The sequence below is a fragment of the Salvelinus fontinalis genome, chromosome 6, assembly GCF_029448725.1.
Source record: "Salvelinus fontinalis isolate EN_2023a chromosome 6, ASM2944872v1, whole genome shotgun sequence".
Classification (NCBI taxonomy): Eukaryota; Metazoa; Chordata; class Actinopteri; order Salmoniformes; family Salmonidae; genus Salvelinus; species Salvelinus fontinalis.
This window is the reverse complement of record NC_074670.1, coordinates 9,822,747-9,838,203: the sequence shown is the minus strand read 5'-3', so window position 1 is coordinate 9,838,203 and position 15,457 is coordinate 9,822,747. Positions and strand designations below refer to the sequence as shown.

Genomic DNA, 15,457 nt, shown 5'->3' with positions numbered 1-15,457 from the left:
TTCTGGAAATATATTGATGCCTATTTGTGCTTTATGGTACAAACACTTGATTAAATAAGTAACAGGTTGTTCAAATGTCTCTGTTTGGTTGATGCACTATAGTTTGTTTGCAGTCATTGCAGCTAAAAGTGGCACAACCAGGTATTGGGTGTAAAGGAGCAATTACTTTTTCACACAGAGGAATTGGGTGTTGCATAACTTTTTTGATTAAATAAATAAAATAAGTATCAATTTATTTTACGTTTTTTGTAAACTCAGGTTCCCTTTAACTAAAATTGGGTTTTGGTTGAAGGAAGATCTGATAACATTCGGTATTAAAACTATGCAGAAATACAGAACATCAGAAAGGGGGAAAATACTTTTTCACGGCACTGTAAGTGTTTTCTTGACAGGTTCAATGGGAACAGTGTCTTATGAGCCCACGTTGCCTTAGCAACTGTGGATAGATCATGAGTTTCAACAGGGTCAGAGGACCTATCCCCGGCCTCATTGGTCATGTACCATCCAGCCTTCTCCCAGGTCCCGTATAGTACAGACAGAGTTGATCAGATTTACAGTAAAACATAATCAACATGAAAACACCCCTTTGTGTCAACAAACAACACAGTGGGAAAAAGGTACTTGAGCAAAACAGGGCGTGGGTAGGTGGGTGTGTGTGAGTGTGTTCTGGTGACAGGTAGGGTGGGTTGGTACATTGGCATCACCTGACAATTTGTTGATTGAGAGGAGACTGTGACTGTGCAGTATCAACATGTTTGGATTTACCAAGAAGTCTGGACAGTCATTTGTTTAATAGGAAAGTGTCCCGTTCACTTCTAATCCGTGGTGTTTTGATAAGTGGCAGAACTATGGAGTATCCTCTGGTGTGGGTTCTCATCCTGGTGCTGCTCAACTTCACTACAGGTAAAGAGGACAATAAGCTCATTCTGGAAATACATTGATGCCTATTTGTGCTTTATGGTACAAACACTTGATTAAATAAGTAACAGGTTGTTCAAATGTCTCTGTTTGGTTGATGCACTTCAGTCAAACAGTATCGAGTCAGAAAGATGGAGATTTCTATTTATCTGCCATTGACAACAATGTCTAGAGTAGACATTAGAAATAGATACTAGGTTCATGTTGTAAATTGTGTGTTCAGCTTGAAGGCACTAAATTTAAACAAAAGCTTGTATTTCTGTTAAAGTGCCAGAGTCTAAAGATTTGATTAATCTCAAGTAAAATATTTTAAAGAACTTTAAAGACTTTTGTACTGATTAGTAATATCTAAAAAAAAAACATGAACTAAACTCATCAATCCATACTCTTCTAGGTGTCTCTGGCCAGGTGGTGGTTCCCTCTATGAACCCCTTAGCTGTGGGCAGTAATGTCACACTGAACCTAGTTCCTCAAAGCCCCATCAACGTAGGGACCTGGTCATATGAAACTACAATCCTCGTACTTTTCTATCCTGGTGCCAATAGTGTGAGTACAAGTTATCGAGGCAGAGTCTCATTCAACAGCTCCTCCTCAGAGCTGTCCATAAGCTCTCTCCAACTCAACGACTCAGGACGATATACCGTGCAGGGAATGGAGCCAGTCCTGACAGCTGTGGTGACTTTGTCTGTCCAGAGTAAGGAACTGACCTCTGCCTGTCTGTTTATCTTTCTATGATTGTAGACTCTGTCACAATAATAAAAGTCATTTTCCTGACATGGAAAGCTAACACTTAAATGTGTCAATGTTTTCTGAACCCATAGTGAAGTTGGCCTACATAATACCTTTGAAAAGAATTAACCTGAACAGATCACAGAGTATGAGCAAACTGTTCATTTACATTTCAGATAAGACAAGACGTTTTATGTGTGTGCAAAGAGCTCTACAGTGCTCAATCCTATAACTTGGTCTCTATCATAAGTAAATAAAAAAAAATAGCATATTTAGATTTCCTAAACAAGTTTTACAGTGTGAAACAAATATAAACAATATGGTTGTTATTCTACTCTCTCACCCACAGAGCCTATTTCAAACGTGACTCTAAGGGCCAACGCCACTGATCTAGTGGAATTGAACGACACTGCCATTTTCACCTGCTCTGTCTCCTCTGGCACCTCCCTCTCCTACCGCTGGCTGAATGGCAGCTCAGAGGTCACAGCCAGTGACAGAGTTCGGCTTGGTGTTGGGTACAACACTCTTACCATAGTCAGTGTGACACGATACGATGAAGGGCCGTTAAGATGTGAGGTCATCAATGGAATCAGCAATGGCACCAGCCGGCCCATTGGCCTCAATGTTAGATGTGAGTATCAGAGTATGCAGTATACTGTACATTAATCATACACAACAGACATGGATTGTACCTTGTCATTGAGATCCAGCATTCCATGCAATGATGTAATATGCCTATTTTCATCCCAAACCATTCCTCTGTGATCACATGATCCAGATCATTATTTGGAGAGATCATTAGTAGACTGTATTCAGTAGAACAGGACAGAAACATATTCTAGGTAATGTTTACCCAACACTTCATTGTTATTTGTTCCTCCAATAGATGGCCCAAGTAACCTCACCATGATGGTAGTTCCTGAGATGACCATAGGACATACAGCCTACAAGACGGGCTCTGTCATCACTCTGTCCTGCTCCGCTCAGTCCAAACCCGCTGAGTCCTTCAAGTGGAGCTTTAATGGGACGTTCCTCAACGAGCAAAGCCCACAGCTCAGCCTGCAGAACACCAGAGAGAACCAGACAGGAAGTTACGCCTGCTTAGCCTACAACAATGTCACACTCCGATACGCCACCATGACCACAATGATAAAGATCGTGGGTGAGGCAACATTCATCGTTACGAAATGTCATATAGTTGGTAGTGAATATTTGATTATTGATGGTTATGAATACAATGTTATATCATGGTATTTTTACCACCGATCGAGTGAAGTTCTCCTCTTCTTTTCACCATAGAGCCGATATCAGCGGTTACGTTGAACCGTGATGGGAAGCCACCAATACTGGATCAATCGGTCACTCTGCGGTGTGAGGTGACTGGACCTGTAGACTACATTCACTGGCTGATGAACGGCCAGCTCATCTCCCTAAACAACAGAACATTCTTCTCTACGGACAACAAGACAATGGTTATCAACCCAATCCAGTTGTCTGATAGTGGAGAATATCTATGTGAGGCCTTTAATGCTGTTAGCAACCTGACCAGCATGACATACAAGCTTGTGGTGAACTGTGAGTATTACAAGAGCTGGTAGTCTTTGTCTGATAAAACCAATTCAATGGCCTTGTAGTTAGAGTTTCCGTCCTGAGATATGAAGGTTGGGAGCTTGATCCTTGGACGAGTCATAACAACGACTGTAAAAATGGGACCCAATATGTCTTTACTTGGCACTCAGCATTAAGGAGATAGATTGGGGGGTAAGGGCCTGTGATTGACTAGCGACCTGTCCAGGGGATGTACTTGTAAATCAAGCTGCAACACGCTAAAGAAACAGGAGATACTGAAGGCTCCTGCTCCTAACAGCTCCTTCTCCAACCCTAACCCTAACCCTAACCCTAACCCTAACCCTGACCCAACTCGCACAAGCCGAGGATTGTGGAAGGCTGCTTCAATCAATCAATCAATTTTATTTTATATAGCCCTTCGTACATCAGATAATATCTCGAAGTGCTGTACAGAAACCCAGCCTAAAACCCCAAACAGCTAGAATGCAGGTGTAGAAGCACGGTGGCTAGGAAAAACTCCCTAGAAAGGCCAAAACCTAGGAAGAAACCTAGAGAGGAACCAGGCTATGAGGGGTGGCCAGTCCTCTTCTGGCTGTGCCGGGTGGAGATTATAACAGAACTATGCCAAGATGTTCAAAAATGTTCATAAGTGACAAGCATGGTCAAATAATAATCATGAATAATTTTCAGTTGGCTTTTCATAGCTGATCATTAAGAGTTGAAAAACAACAGGTCTGGGACAGGTGGCGGTTCCATAACCGCAGGCAGAACAGCTGAAACTGGAATAGCAGCAAGGCCAGGCGGACTGGGGACAGCAAGGAGTCACCACGGGCGGCAGTCCCGATGCATGGTCCTAGGGCCCAGGTCCTCCGAGAGAAAGAAAGAGAGAAGGAGAAAATTAGAGAGAGCCAAGATTTTCAAAATGTTCATAAATGACAAGCATGGTCAAATAATAATCAGGAATAAATCTCAGTTGGCTTTTCATAGCCGATCATTAAGAGTTGAAAACAGCAGGTCTGGGACAGGTAGGGGTTCCATAACCGCAGGCAGAAGAGTTGAAACTGGAATAGCAGCAAGGCCAGGCGGACTGGGGGCAGCAAGGAGTCACCACGGCCGGTAGTCCCGACGTATGGTCCTAGGGCTCAGGTCCTCCGAGAGAAAGAGAGGAGAAAATTAGAGAGAGCCAAGATTTTCAAAATGTTCATAAATGACAAGCATGGTCAAATAATAATCAGGAATAAATCTCAGTTGGCTTTTCATAGCCGATCATTAAGAGTTGAAAACAGCAGGTCTGGGACAGGTAGGGGTTTCGTGCTTACTTACTAATCTTTGTTAAAATAGTCAAACCATAAGATTAACCATACTGCCTTGTGTTTAACAGTTGGGCCAGAGAGACCTGGTATATCTAGTCCGGATATAGCAATGACAGGACACAGCGTGACCTTCAACTGCTCAGCCTCCTCTCAGCCTCCCAGCCAGTTCAGTTGGTTCTTCAATGGCTCCCAGGTGGCGACTGGCTCAGAGTATGAGGCTGGCCCACTGACCTTAGCCAGTCATGGGGAATACACCTGTGTGGCCTTCAACAACGTCACTGGCAGAAACAAAACTGTCTCCAAGATGCTCATTGTTGTTGGTGAGTCAGTAACTGCTACATAATATCAAGGGACTATAAGTTTCTTTAATTTGTGTTCTGTTGGTTTTAGACAGTATATGTGCTGTTGAACCTACAGTATAATTAGATGGAAGTTGAGATATAAAGTTATGAAAAACCCTTTCATCTGCTTTCCACAGCACCTGTGTCCATGACCACTGTGAAAGTCATTGGAGTCCAACCAATACTGAATGAGAGATTCTCTCTGACCTGCGACACAGCTGGAACGGTTTACTCCATTCATTGGATGAGGAACGGCTGGCTTCTGTGTGCTGACAACAGAACAGACTTCTCTATGAACAACAATACACTGACCTTCAACTCTGTCCAGCATTCTGACAACGGAGACTATCAGTGTTCTGCCTCCAACCCCTTCAGCAACATGACCAGCCCAGAATACAAACTGATTGTCAACTGTGAGTAGGCATTAACAAGTTCAACTTTGACCCCATGGCCTGAGGTGGAATCTTTTTGAACATCCTTTATAAATATTGTGTTGGAGTCAATGTAATGGTTTGGATCTCACCTCTTAAATCATCTGACATATGTTGATAACCTTTGACCTTCTGGCCAATGACAGACATTGGATTTAACTCAAATGTGTCAAACTCATTCCACAGAAGGTTGAATGTCAGCGGGTTTTTCGATCCTCCCTTGAACTTGCTTGATGTAGTAAGGTCCCTTATTAGTAAGGAAATCCCCAAACCTGGCTGTCGAGGTCTCAATTGAAAGGGAAAACTAAAAACCAGCAGACACTAGGAACTCCGTGGAATTAATTTGATGCACCTAGTCTAACTGATTGTCTATTGTATCATAGATGGACCGGAGATGCCTTTAATAACAGGACCAGTATTAGGAGAAACAGGACACAACGTGACCTTCAACTGCTCAGCCTCCTCTCAGCCTCTCTGCCACTTCAACTGGTTCTTCAATGGGTCCCAGGTGGCGACTGGCTCAGAGTATGAGACTGGCCCACTGACTTTAGCCAGTCATGGGGAATACACCTGTGTGGCCTTCAACAACGTCACTTGCAGAAACAGCACTGTCTCTAAGATACTCAACATTGTTGGTGAGTCAGTAACTGCTACTTAAAATCAAGTGACTAAAAGTGTATTTACTTTGTTTCATTGGGTTTTAGACACAGTATACGTGCTGTTGAACCTACAGAATAATCAAATGGAAGTTGAGATAAAAGTGCTGAAAAAAACATTTGATCTGCTTCCACAGCACCTGTAACCATGACCAACGTGAAAGTCAATGAAGCCCAGCAAATACTGAACCAGAGATTCTCTCTGACCTGTGACACCGCTGGAACGGTTTACTCCATTCACTGGATGAGGAACGGCTGGCCTCTGTATGCTGACAACAGAACAGACTTCTCTATGGACAACAATACACTGACATTCAAATCCCTACAGCATTCTGACAACGGAGACTATCAGTGTTCTGCTTCCAACCCCCTTAGTAACATGACCAGCCCAAACTATAGACTGATCGTGAACCGTGAGTAGTTATTAACAAGTTCAACTTTGACCCCATGGCCTGAGGTGGAATCTTTTTAAACTTCCTTTATAATTATTGTAGTAAAGTCAATGTGATGGTTTGGATCTCAACTCTATTACCATCTGACAAATGTTGATGACCTTTGACCTTCTGGCCAATGAAAGATGTTGCGTTTAACTCACGTGTCAAACTCATTCCACAAAAGGACGACTGTCAGTGGGTTTTTCAAACCTAACTTGAACTTGATATACATTTTATCGTCCCTTATTAGTAAGGTACTCCCCAAACCTGGTTTTCCATGTCTCAATTGAAATGAAAAAACAAAAACCAGCAGACACTAGGAACTCCATGGAAGGAGTTTGACACCCCTGATCTAACTGATTGTCTATTGTATCATAGATGGACCGGAGATGCCTATTATAACAGGACCAGCATTAGGAGAAACAGGACACAGCGTGACCTTCAACTGCTCAGCCTCCTCTCAGCCTCTCTGCCACTTCAGCTGGTTCTTCAATGGGTCCCAGGTGGCGACTGGCTCAGAGTATGAGACTGGCCCACTGACCTTAGCCAGTCATGGGGAGTACACCTGTGTGGCCTTCAACAGCGTCACTTGCAGAAACAGCACTGTCTCCAAGATGCTCAATGTTGTTGGTGAGTCAGTAACTGCTACTTAATATCAAGGGACTATAAGTTTCTTTAATTTGTGTTCTGTTTGTTTTAGACAGTATTTGTGCTGTTGAACCTACGGTATAATTAGATGGAAGTTGAGATATAAAGTTATGAAAAACCCTTTCATCTGCTTTCCACAGCACCTGTGTCCATGACCATTGTGAAAGTCATTGGAGTCCAACCAATACTGAATGAGAGATTCTCTCTGACCTGCGACACAGCTGGAACGGTTTACTCCATTCATTGGATGAGGAACGGCTGGCTTCTGTGTGCTGACAACAGAACAGACTTCTCTATGAACAACAATACACTGACCTTCAACTCTGTCCAGCATTCTGACAACGGAAACTATCAGTGTTCTGCCTCCAACCCCTTCAGCAACATGACCAGCCCAGAATACAAACTGATCGTCAACTGTGAGTAGGCATTAACAAGTTCAACTTTGACCCCATGGCCTGAGGTGGAATCTTTTTGAACATCCTTTATAAATATTGTGTTGGAGTCAATGTGATGGTTTGGATCTCACCTCTTAAATCCTTTGACATATGTTGATAACCTTTGACCTTCTAGCCAATGACAGACGTTGGATTTAACTCAAATGTGTCAAACTCATTCCACAGAAGGTTGAGTGTCAGCGGGTTTTTCGATCCTCCCTTGAACTTGCTTGATGTATTAAGGTCCCTTATTAGTAAGGAAATCCCCAAACCTGGCTGTCTAGGTTTCAATTGAAAGGAAAAACTAAAAACCAGCAGACACTAGGAACTCCATGGAATTAATTTGATGCACCTGGTCTAACTGATTGTCTATTGTATCATAGATGGACCGGAGATGCCTATTATAACAGGACCAGCATTAGGAGAAACAGGACACAGCGTGACCTTCAACTGCTCAGCCTCCTCTCAGCCTCTCTGCCACTTCAACTGGTTCTTCAATGGGTCCCAGGTGGCGACTGGCTCAGAGTATGAGACTGGCCCACTGACTTTAGCCAGTCATGGGGAGTACACCTGTGTGGCCTTCAACAACATCACTTGCAGAAACAGCACTGTCTCTAAGATTCTCAACATTGTTGGTGAGTCAGTAACTGCTACTTAAAATCAAGTGACTAAAAGTGTATTTACTTTGTTTCATTTGATTTTAGACACAGTATACGTGCTGTTGAACCTACAGAATAATCAAATGGAAGTTGAGATAAAAGTGCTGAAAAAAACATTTGATCTGCTTCCACAGCACCTGTAACCATGACCAACGTGAAAGTCAATGAAGCCCAGCAAATACTGAACCAGAGATTCTCTCTGACCTGTGACACCGCTGGAACGGTTTACTCCATTCACTGGATGAGGAACGGCTGGCCTCTGTATGCTGACAACAGAACAGACTTCTCTATGGACAACAATACACTGACATTCAAATCCCTACAGCATTCTGACAACGGAGACTATCAGTGTTCTGCTTCCAACCCCCTTAGTAACATGACCAGCCCAAACTATAGACTGATCGTGAACCGTGAGTAGTTATTAACAAGTTCAACTTTGACCCCATGGCCTGAGGTGGAATCTTTTTAAACTTCCTTTATAATTATTGTAGTAAAGTCAATGTGATGGTTTGGATCTCAACTCTATTACCATCTGACAAATGTTGATGACCTTTGACCTTCTGGCCAATGAAAGATGTTGCGTTTAACTCACGTGTCAAACTCATTCCACAAAAGGACGACTGTCAGTGGGTTTTTCAAACCTAACTTGAACTTGATATACATTTTATCGTCCCTTATTAGTAAGGTACTCCCCAAACCTGGTTTTCCATGTCTCAATTGAAATGAAAAAACAAAAACCAGCAGACACTAGGAACTCCATGGAAGGAGTTTGACACCCCTGATCTAACTGATTGTCTATTGTATCATAGATGGACCGGAGATGCCTATTATAACAGGACCAGCATTAGGAGAAACAGGACACAGCGTGACCTTCAACTGCTCAGCCTCCTCTCAGCCTCTCTGCCACTTCAGCTGGTTCTTCAATGGGTCCCAGGTGGCGACTGGCTCAGAGTATGAGACTGGCCCACTGACCTTAGCCAGTCATGGGGAGTACACCTGTGTGGCCTTCAACAGCGTCACTTGCAGAAACAGCACTGTCTCCAAGATGCTCAATGTTGTTGGTGAGTCAGTAACTGCTACTTAATATCAAGGGACTATAAGTTTCTTTAATTTGTGTTCTGTTTGTTTTAGACAGTATTTGTGCTGTTGAACCTACGGTATAATTAGATGGAAGTTGAGATATAAAGTTATGAAAAACCCTTTCATCTGCTTTCCACAGCACCTGTGTCCATGACCATTGTGAAAGTCATTGGAGTCCAACCAATACTGAATGAGAGATTCTCTCTGACCTGCGACACAGCTGGAACGGTTTACTCCATTCATTGGATGAGGAACGGCTGGCTTCTGTGTGCTGACAACAGAACAGACTTCTCTATGAACAACAATACACTGACCTTCAACTCTGTCCAGCATTCTGACAACGGAAACTATCAGTGTTCTGCCTCCAACCCCTTCAGCAACATGACCAGCCCAGAATACAAACTGATCGTCAACTGTGAGTAGGCATTAACAAGTTCAACTTTGACCCCATGGCCTGAGGTGGAATCTTTTTGAACATCCTTTATAAATATTGTGTTGGAGTCAATGTGATGGTTTGGATCTCACCTCTTAAATCCTTTGACATATGTTGATAACCTTTGACCTTCTAGCCAATGACAGACGTTGGATTTAACTCAAATGTGTCAAACTCATTCCACAGAAGGTTGAGTGTCAGCGGGTTTTTCGATCCTCCCTTGAACTTGCTTGATGTATTAAGGTCCCTTATTAGTAAGGAAATCCCCAAACCTGGCTGTCTAGGTTTCAATTGAAAGGAAAAACTAAAAACCAGCAGACACTAGGAACTCCATGGAATTAATTTGATGCACCTGGTCTAACTGATTGTCTATTGTATCATAGATGGACCGGAGATGCCTATTATAACAGGACCAGCATTAGGAGAAACAGGACACAGCGTGACCTTCAACTGCTCAGCCTCCTCTCAGCCTCTCTGCCACTTCAACTGGTTCTTCAATGGGTCCCAGGTGGCGACTGGCTCAGAGTATGAGACTGGCCCACTGACTTTAGCCAGTCATGGGGAGTACACCTGTGTGGCCTTCAACAACATCACTTGCAGAAACAGCACTGTCTCTAAGATTCTCAACATTGTTGGTGAGTCAGTAACTGCTACTTAAAATCAAGTGACTAAAAGTGTATTTACTTTGTTTCATTTGATTTTAGACACAGTATACGTGCTGTTGAACCTACAGAATAATCAAATGGAAGTTGAGATAAAAGTGCTGAAAAAAACATTTGATCTGCTTCCACAGCACCTGTAACCATGACCAACGTGAAAGTCAATGAAGCCCAGCAAATACTGAACCAGAGATTCTCTCTGACCTGTGACACCGCTGGAACGGTTTACTCCATTCACTGGATGAGGAACGGCTGGCCTCTGTATGCTGACAACAGAACAGACTTCTCTATGAACAACAATACACTGACATTCAACTCCGTCCAGCATTCTGACAACGGAGACTATCAGTGTTCTGCTTCCAACCCCCTCAGCAACATGACCAGCCCAAACTATAGACTGATCGTGAACCGTGAGTAGTTATTAACAAGTTCAACTTTGACCCCATGGCCTGAGGTGGAATCTTTTTAAACTTCCTTTATAATTATTGTAGTAAAGTCAATGTGATGGTTTGGATCTCACCTCTATTACCATCTTTTTATTTTTTTATTTTTTATTTCACCTTTATTTAACCAGGTAGGCTAGTTGAGAACAAGTTCTCATTTGCAACTGCGACCTGGCCAAGATAAAGCATAGCAGTGTGAACAGACAACAACACAGAGTTACACATGGAGTAAACAATAAACAAGTCAATAACATGGTAGAAAAAAGAGAATCTATATACAATGTGTGCAAAAGGCATGAGGTAGGCAATAAATCGAATAATTACAATTTAGCAGATTAACACTGGAGTGATAAATCATCAGATGATCATGTGCAAGAAGAGATACTGGTGTGCAAAAGAGCAGAAAAGTACATAAATAAAGGCAGTATGGGGGTGAGGTAGGTAAATTGGGTGGGTAGTTTACAGATGGACTATGTACAGCTGCAGCGATCGGTTAGCTGCTCGGATAGCAGATTTTTGAAGTTGTTGAGGGAGATAAAAGTCTCCAACTTCAGAGATTTTTGCAATTCGTTCCAGTCGCAGGCAGCAGAGAACTGGAAGGAAAGGCGTCCAAATTAGGTTTTGGCTTTAGGGATGATCAGTGAGATACACCTGCTGGAGCGCGTGCTACGGGTGGGTGTAGCCATCGTGACCAGTGAACTGAGATAAGGCGGCACTTTACCTAGCATAGCCTTGTAGATGACCTGGAGCCAGTGGGTCTGACTACGAACATGTAGCGAGGGCCAGCCGACTAGGGCATACAGGTCGCAGTGGTGGGTCGTATAAGGTGCTTTAGTAACAAAACGGATGGCACTGTGATAAACTGCATCCAGTTTGCTGAGTAGAGTATTGGAAGCTATTTTGTAGATGACATCGCCGAAGTCGAGGATCGGTAGGATAGTCAGTTTTACTAGGGTAAGTTTGGCGGCGTGAGTGAAGGAGGCTTTGTTGCGGAATAGAAAGCCGACTCTAGATTTGATTTTGGATTGGAGATGTTTGATATGAGTCTGGAAGGAGAGTTTGCAGTCTAGCCAGACACCTAGGTACTTATAGATGTCCACATATTCTAGGTCGGAACCGTCTAGGGTGGTGATGCTAGTCGGGCGTGCGGGTGCAGGCAGCGAACGGTTGAAAAGCATGCATTTGGTTTTACTAGCGTTTAAGAGCAGTTGGAGGCCACGGAAGGAGTGTTGTATGGCATTGAAGCTCGTTTGTAACAAATGTTGATGACCTTTGACCTTCTGGCCAATGAAAGATGTTACGTTTAACTCACGTGTCAAACTCATTCCACAAAGGGACGACTGTCAGTGGGTTTTTCAAACCTAACTTGAACTTGATATACATTTTAACGTCCCTTATTAGTAAGGAACTCCCCAAACCTGGTTTTCCATGTCTCAATTGAAAGGAAAAAACAAAAACCAGCAGACACTAGGAACTCCATGGAAGGAATTTGAAACACCTGGTCTAACTGATTGTCTTTTGTATCATAGACGGACCGGAGATGCATTTAATAACAGGACCAGCATTAGGAGAAACAGGACACAGCGTGACCTTCAACTGCTCAGCCTCCTCTCAGCCTCTCTGCCACTTCAGCTGGTTCTTCCGTGGGTCCCAGGTGGCGACTGGCTCAGAGTATGAAACTGGCCCACTGACCTTAGCCAGTCATGGGGAGTACACCTGTGTGGCCTTCAACAACATCACTTGCAGAAACAGCACTGTCTCCAAGATGCTCACTGTTGTTGGTAAGACAGAAGAGACATCCAAACTGTTTAACTTGTACATGTAGATATAGGCCTTCCAACATACATACAGTGATTGTGATTTTAGTCAATATTTTTGTGACACTGATGTTTTCTTCACAGTCCCAGTCACCATGGCCATGGTGAAAGTCATGGGTGCCCAGCCAGTAGCAGACTACATGTTTGTTCTGACCTGTGAGACCACTGGAACCATTTACTCCATTCACTGGATGAAGAACGGCTGGCCTCTGTATGCTGACAACAGAACAGACTTCTCTATGAACAACAATACACTGACCTTCAACTCCGTCCAGCAATCTGACAACGGAGACTATCAGTGTTCTGCTTCCAACCCCTTCAGCAACATGACCAGCCCAGAATACAGACTGATCGTCAACTGTGAGTAGTTGTTATGGCCCAAAACCAAACTTGATATCTGAAAATGTAATTCTAATTTTGAACTATAATGAGGATAATGTGGAATTTATAGAAATGGAGTTGGGGTAAGTTTGTATCCCACTTCTGACACCAATGTAATAAAGCCAAGGGGATGGATGGGTATTAATTGGGTTACACCAAAGCAAGCATAATAATGGCAGTTCTAATAGCTAATCTCATTCAATATCTTCATTATATTGTGTTTCCCAGATGGTCCAGAGATACCTGTTATCATGAGTCTGGATACAGCGATGACAGGACACATCGTGACCTTCAACTGCTCAGCCTCCTCTCAGCCTCCCAGCCAGTTCAGCTGGTTCTTCAATGGCTCCCAGGTGGCGGCTGGCTCAGTATACGAGACTGGCCCACTGACCTTAGCCAGTCATGGGGAATACACCTGTGTGGCCTTTAACAACGTCACTTGCAGAAACAAAACTGTCTCCAAGATGCTCACTGTTGTTGGTGAGTCAGTAACTGCTACTTAAAATCAAGTGACTAAAAGTGTATTTACTTTGTTTCATTTGGTTTTAGACACAGTATACGTGCTGTTGAACCTACAGAATAATAAAATGGAAGTTGAGATAAAAGTGCTGAAAAAAACATTTGATCTGCTTCCACAGCACCTGTAACCATGACCAACGTGAAAGTCAATGAAGCGCAGCAAATACTGAACCAGAGATTCTCTCTGACCTGTGATACCGCTGGAACAGTTTACTCCATTCACTGGATGAGGAACGGCTGGCCTCTGTATGCTGACAACAGAACAGACTTCTCTATGGACAACAATACACTGACATTCAAATCCATCCAGCATTCTGACAACGGAGACTATCAGTGTTCTGCTTCCAACCCCCTCAGCAACATGACCAGCCCAAACTATAGACTGATCGTGAACTGTGAGTAGTTATTAACAAGTTCAACTTTGACCCCATGGCCTGAGGTGGAATCTTTTTAAACTTCCTTTATAATTATTGTAGTAAAGTCAATGTGATGGTTTGGATATCACCTCTACTACCATCTGACAAATGTTGATGACCTTTGACCATCTGGCCAATGAAAGATGTTGCGTTTAACTCATGTGTCAAACTCATTCCACAAAGGGACGACTGTCAGTGGGTTTTTCAAACCTAACGTGAACTTGATATACATTTTAACGTCCCTTATTAGTAAGGTACTCCCCAAACCTGGTTTTCCATGTCTCAATTGAAAGGAAAAAACAAAAACCAGCAGACACTAGGAACTCCATGGAAGGAATTTGACACACCTGGTCTAACTGATTGTCTTTTGTATCATAGATGGACCGGAGATGCCTATTATAACAGGACCAGCATTAGGAGAAACAGGACACAGCGTGACCTTCAACTGCTCAGCCTCCTCTCAGCCTCTCTGCCACTTCAGCTGGTTCTTCAATGGGTCCCAGGTGGCGACTGGCTCAGAGTATGAGACTGGCCCACTGACCTTAGCCAGTCATGGGGAGTACACCTGTGTGGCCTTCAACAACGTCACTGGCAGAAACAAAACTGTCTCCAAGTTGCTCACTGTCGTTGGTGAGTCAGTAACTGCTACTCAATATCAAGGGACTATAAGTTTCTTTAATTTGTGTTCTGTTGGTTTTAGACAGTATTTGTGCTGTTGAACCTACAGTATAATTAGATGGAAGTTGAGATATAAAGTTATGAAAAACCCTTTCATCTGCTTTCCACAGCACCTGTGTCCATGACCATTGTGAAAGTCATTGGAGTCCAACCAATACTGAATGAGAGATTCTCTCTGACCTGCGACACAGCTGGAACGGTTTACTCCATTCATTGGATGAGGAACGGCTGGCTTCTGTGTGCTGACAACAGAACAGACTTCTCTATGAACAACAATACACTGACCTTCAACTCCGTCCAGCATTCTGACAACGGAGACTATCAGTGTTCTGCCTCCAACCCCTTCAGCAACATGACCAGCCCAGAATACAAACTGATCGTCAACTGTGAGTAGGCATTAACAAGTTCAACTTTGACCCCATGGCCTGAGGTGGAATCTTTTTGAACATCCTTTATAAATATTGTGTTGGAGTCAATGTGATGGTTTGGATCTCACCTCTTAAATCATCTGACATATGTTGATAACCTTTGACCTTCTGGCCAATGACAGACGTTGGATTTAACTCAAATGTGTCAAACTCATTCCACAGAAGGTTGAGTGTCAGCGGGTTTTTCGATCCTCCCTTGAACTTGCTTGATGTATTAAGGTCCCTTATTAGTAAGGAAATCCCCAAACCTGGCTGTCTAGGTCTCAATTGAAAGGAAAAACTAAAAACCAGCAGACACTAGGAACTCCATGGAATTAATTTGAAGGACATGGTCTAACTGATTGTCTATTGCATCATAGATGGACCGGAGATGCCTTTAATAACAGGACCAGCTTTAGGAGAAAAAGGACACAGCGTGACCTTCAACTGCTCAGCCTCCTCTCAGCCTCTATGCCACTTCAGCTGGTTCTT

At 43.2% G+C, this 15,457-nt stretch overlaps 1 protein-coding gene across 1 annotated transcript; it reads left to right on the top strand.

The window, feature by feature from the left end:
* Positions 1-1,720: 1,720 nt before the first annotated feature.
* On the top strand, positions 1,721-3,245 carry LOC129856784 (carcinoembryonic antigen-related cell adhesion molecule 1-like). Its single transcript, XM_055924497.1, has 4 exons — positions 1,721-1,793; positions 1,997-2,278; positions 2,534-2,809; positions 2,947-3,245. Exons 1-4 carry the CDS (start codon positions 1,721-1,723, stop codon positions 3,243-3,245), a joined length of 930 nt encoding a protein of 309 aa, XP_055780472.1.
* The last annotated feature ends 12,212 nt before the right edge of the window (positions 3,246-15,457 follow it).

Bases quoted from the DNA above. Each gene is read 5' to 3' on its own strand.
- LOC129856784 (XM_055924497.1), top strand. From the start codon at position 1,721: ATGTTTTCTGAACCCATAGTGAAGTTGGCCTACATAATACCTTTGAAA. The intron at 2,279-2,533 runs GTGAGTATCAGA...TTCCTCCAATAG, and splicing joins CATTGGCCTCAATGTTAGAT to ATGGCCCAAGTAACCTCACC. The intron at 2,810-2,946 runs GTGAGGCAACAT...TTTTCACCATAG, and splicing joins CACAATGATAAAGATCGTGG to AGCCGATATCAGCGGTTACG.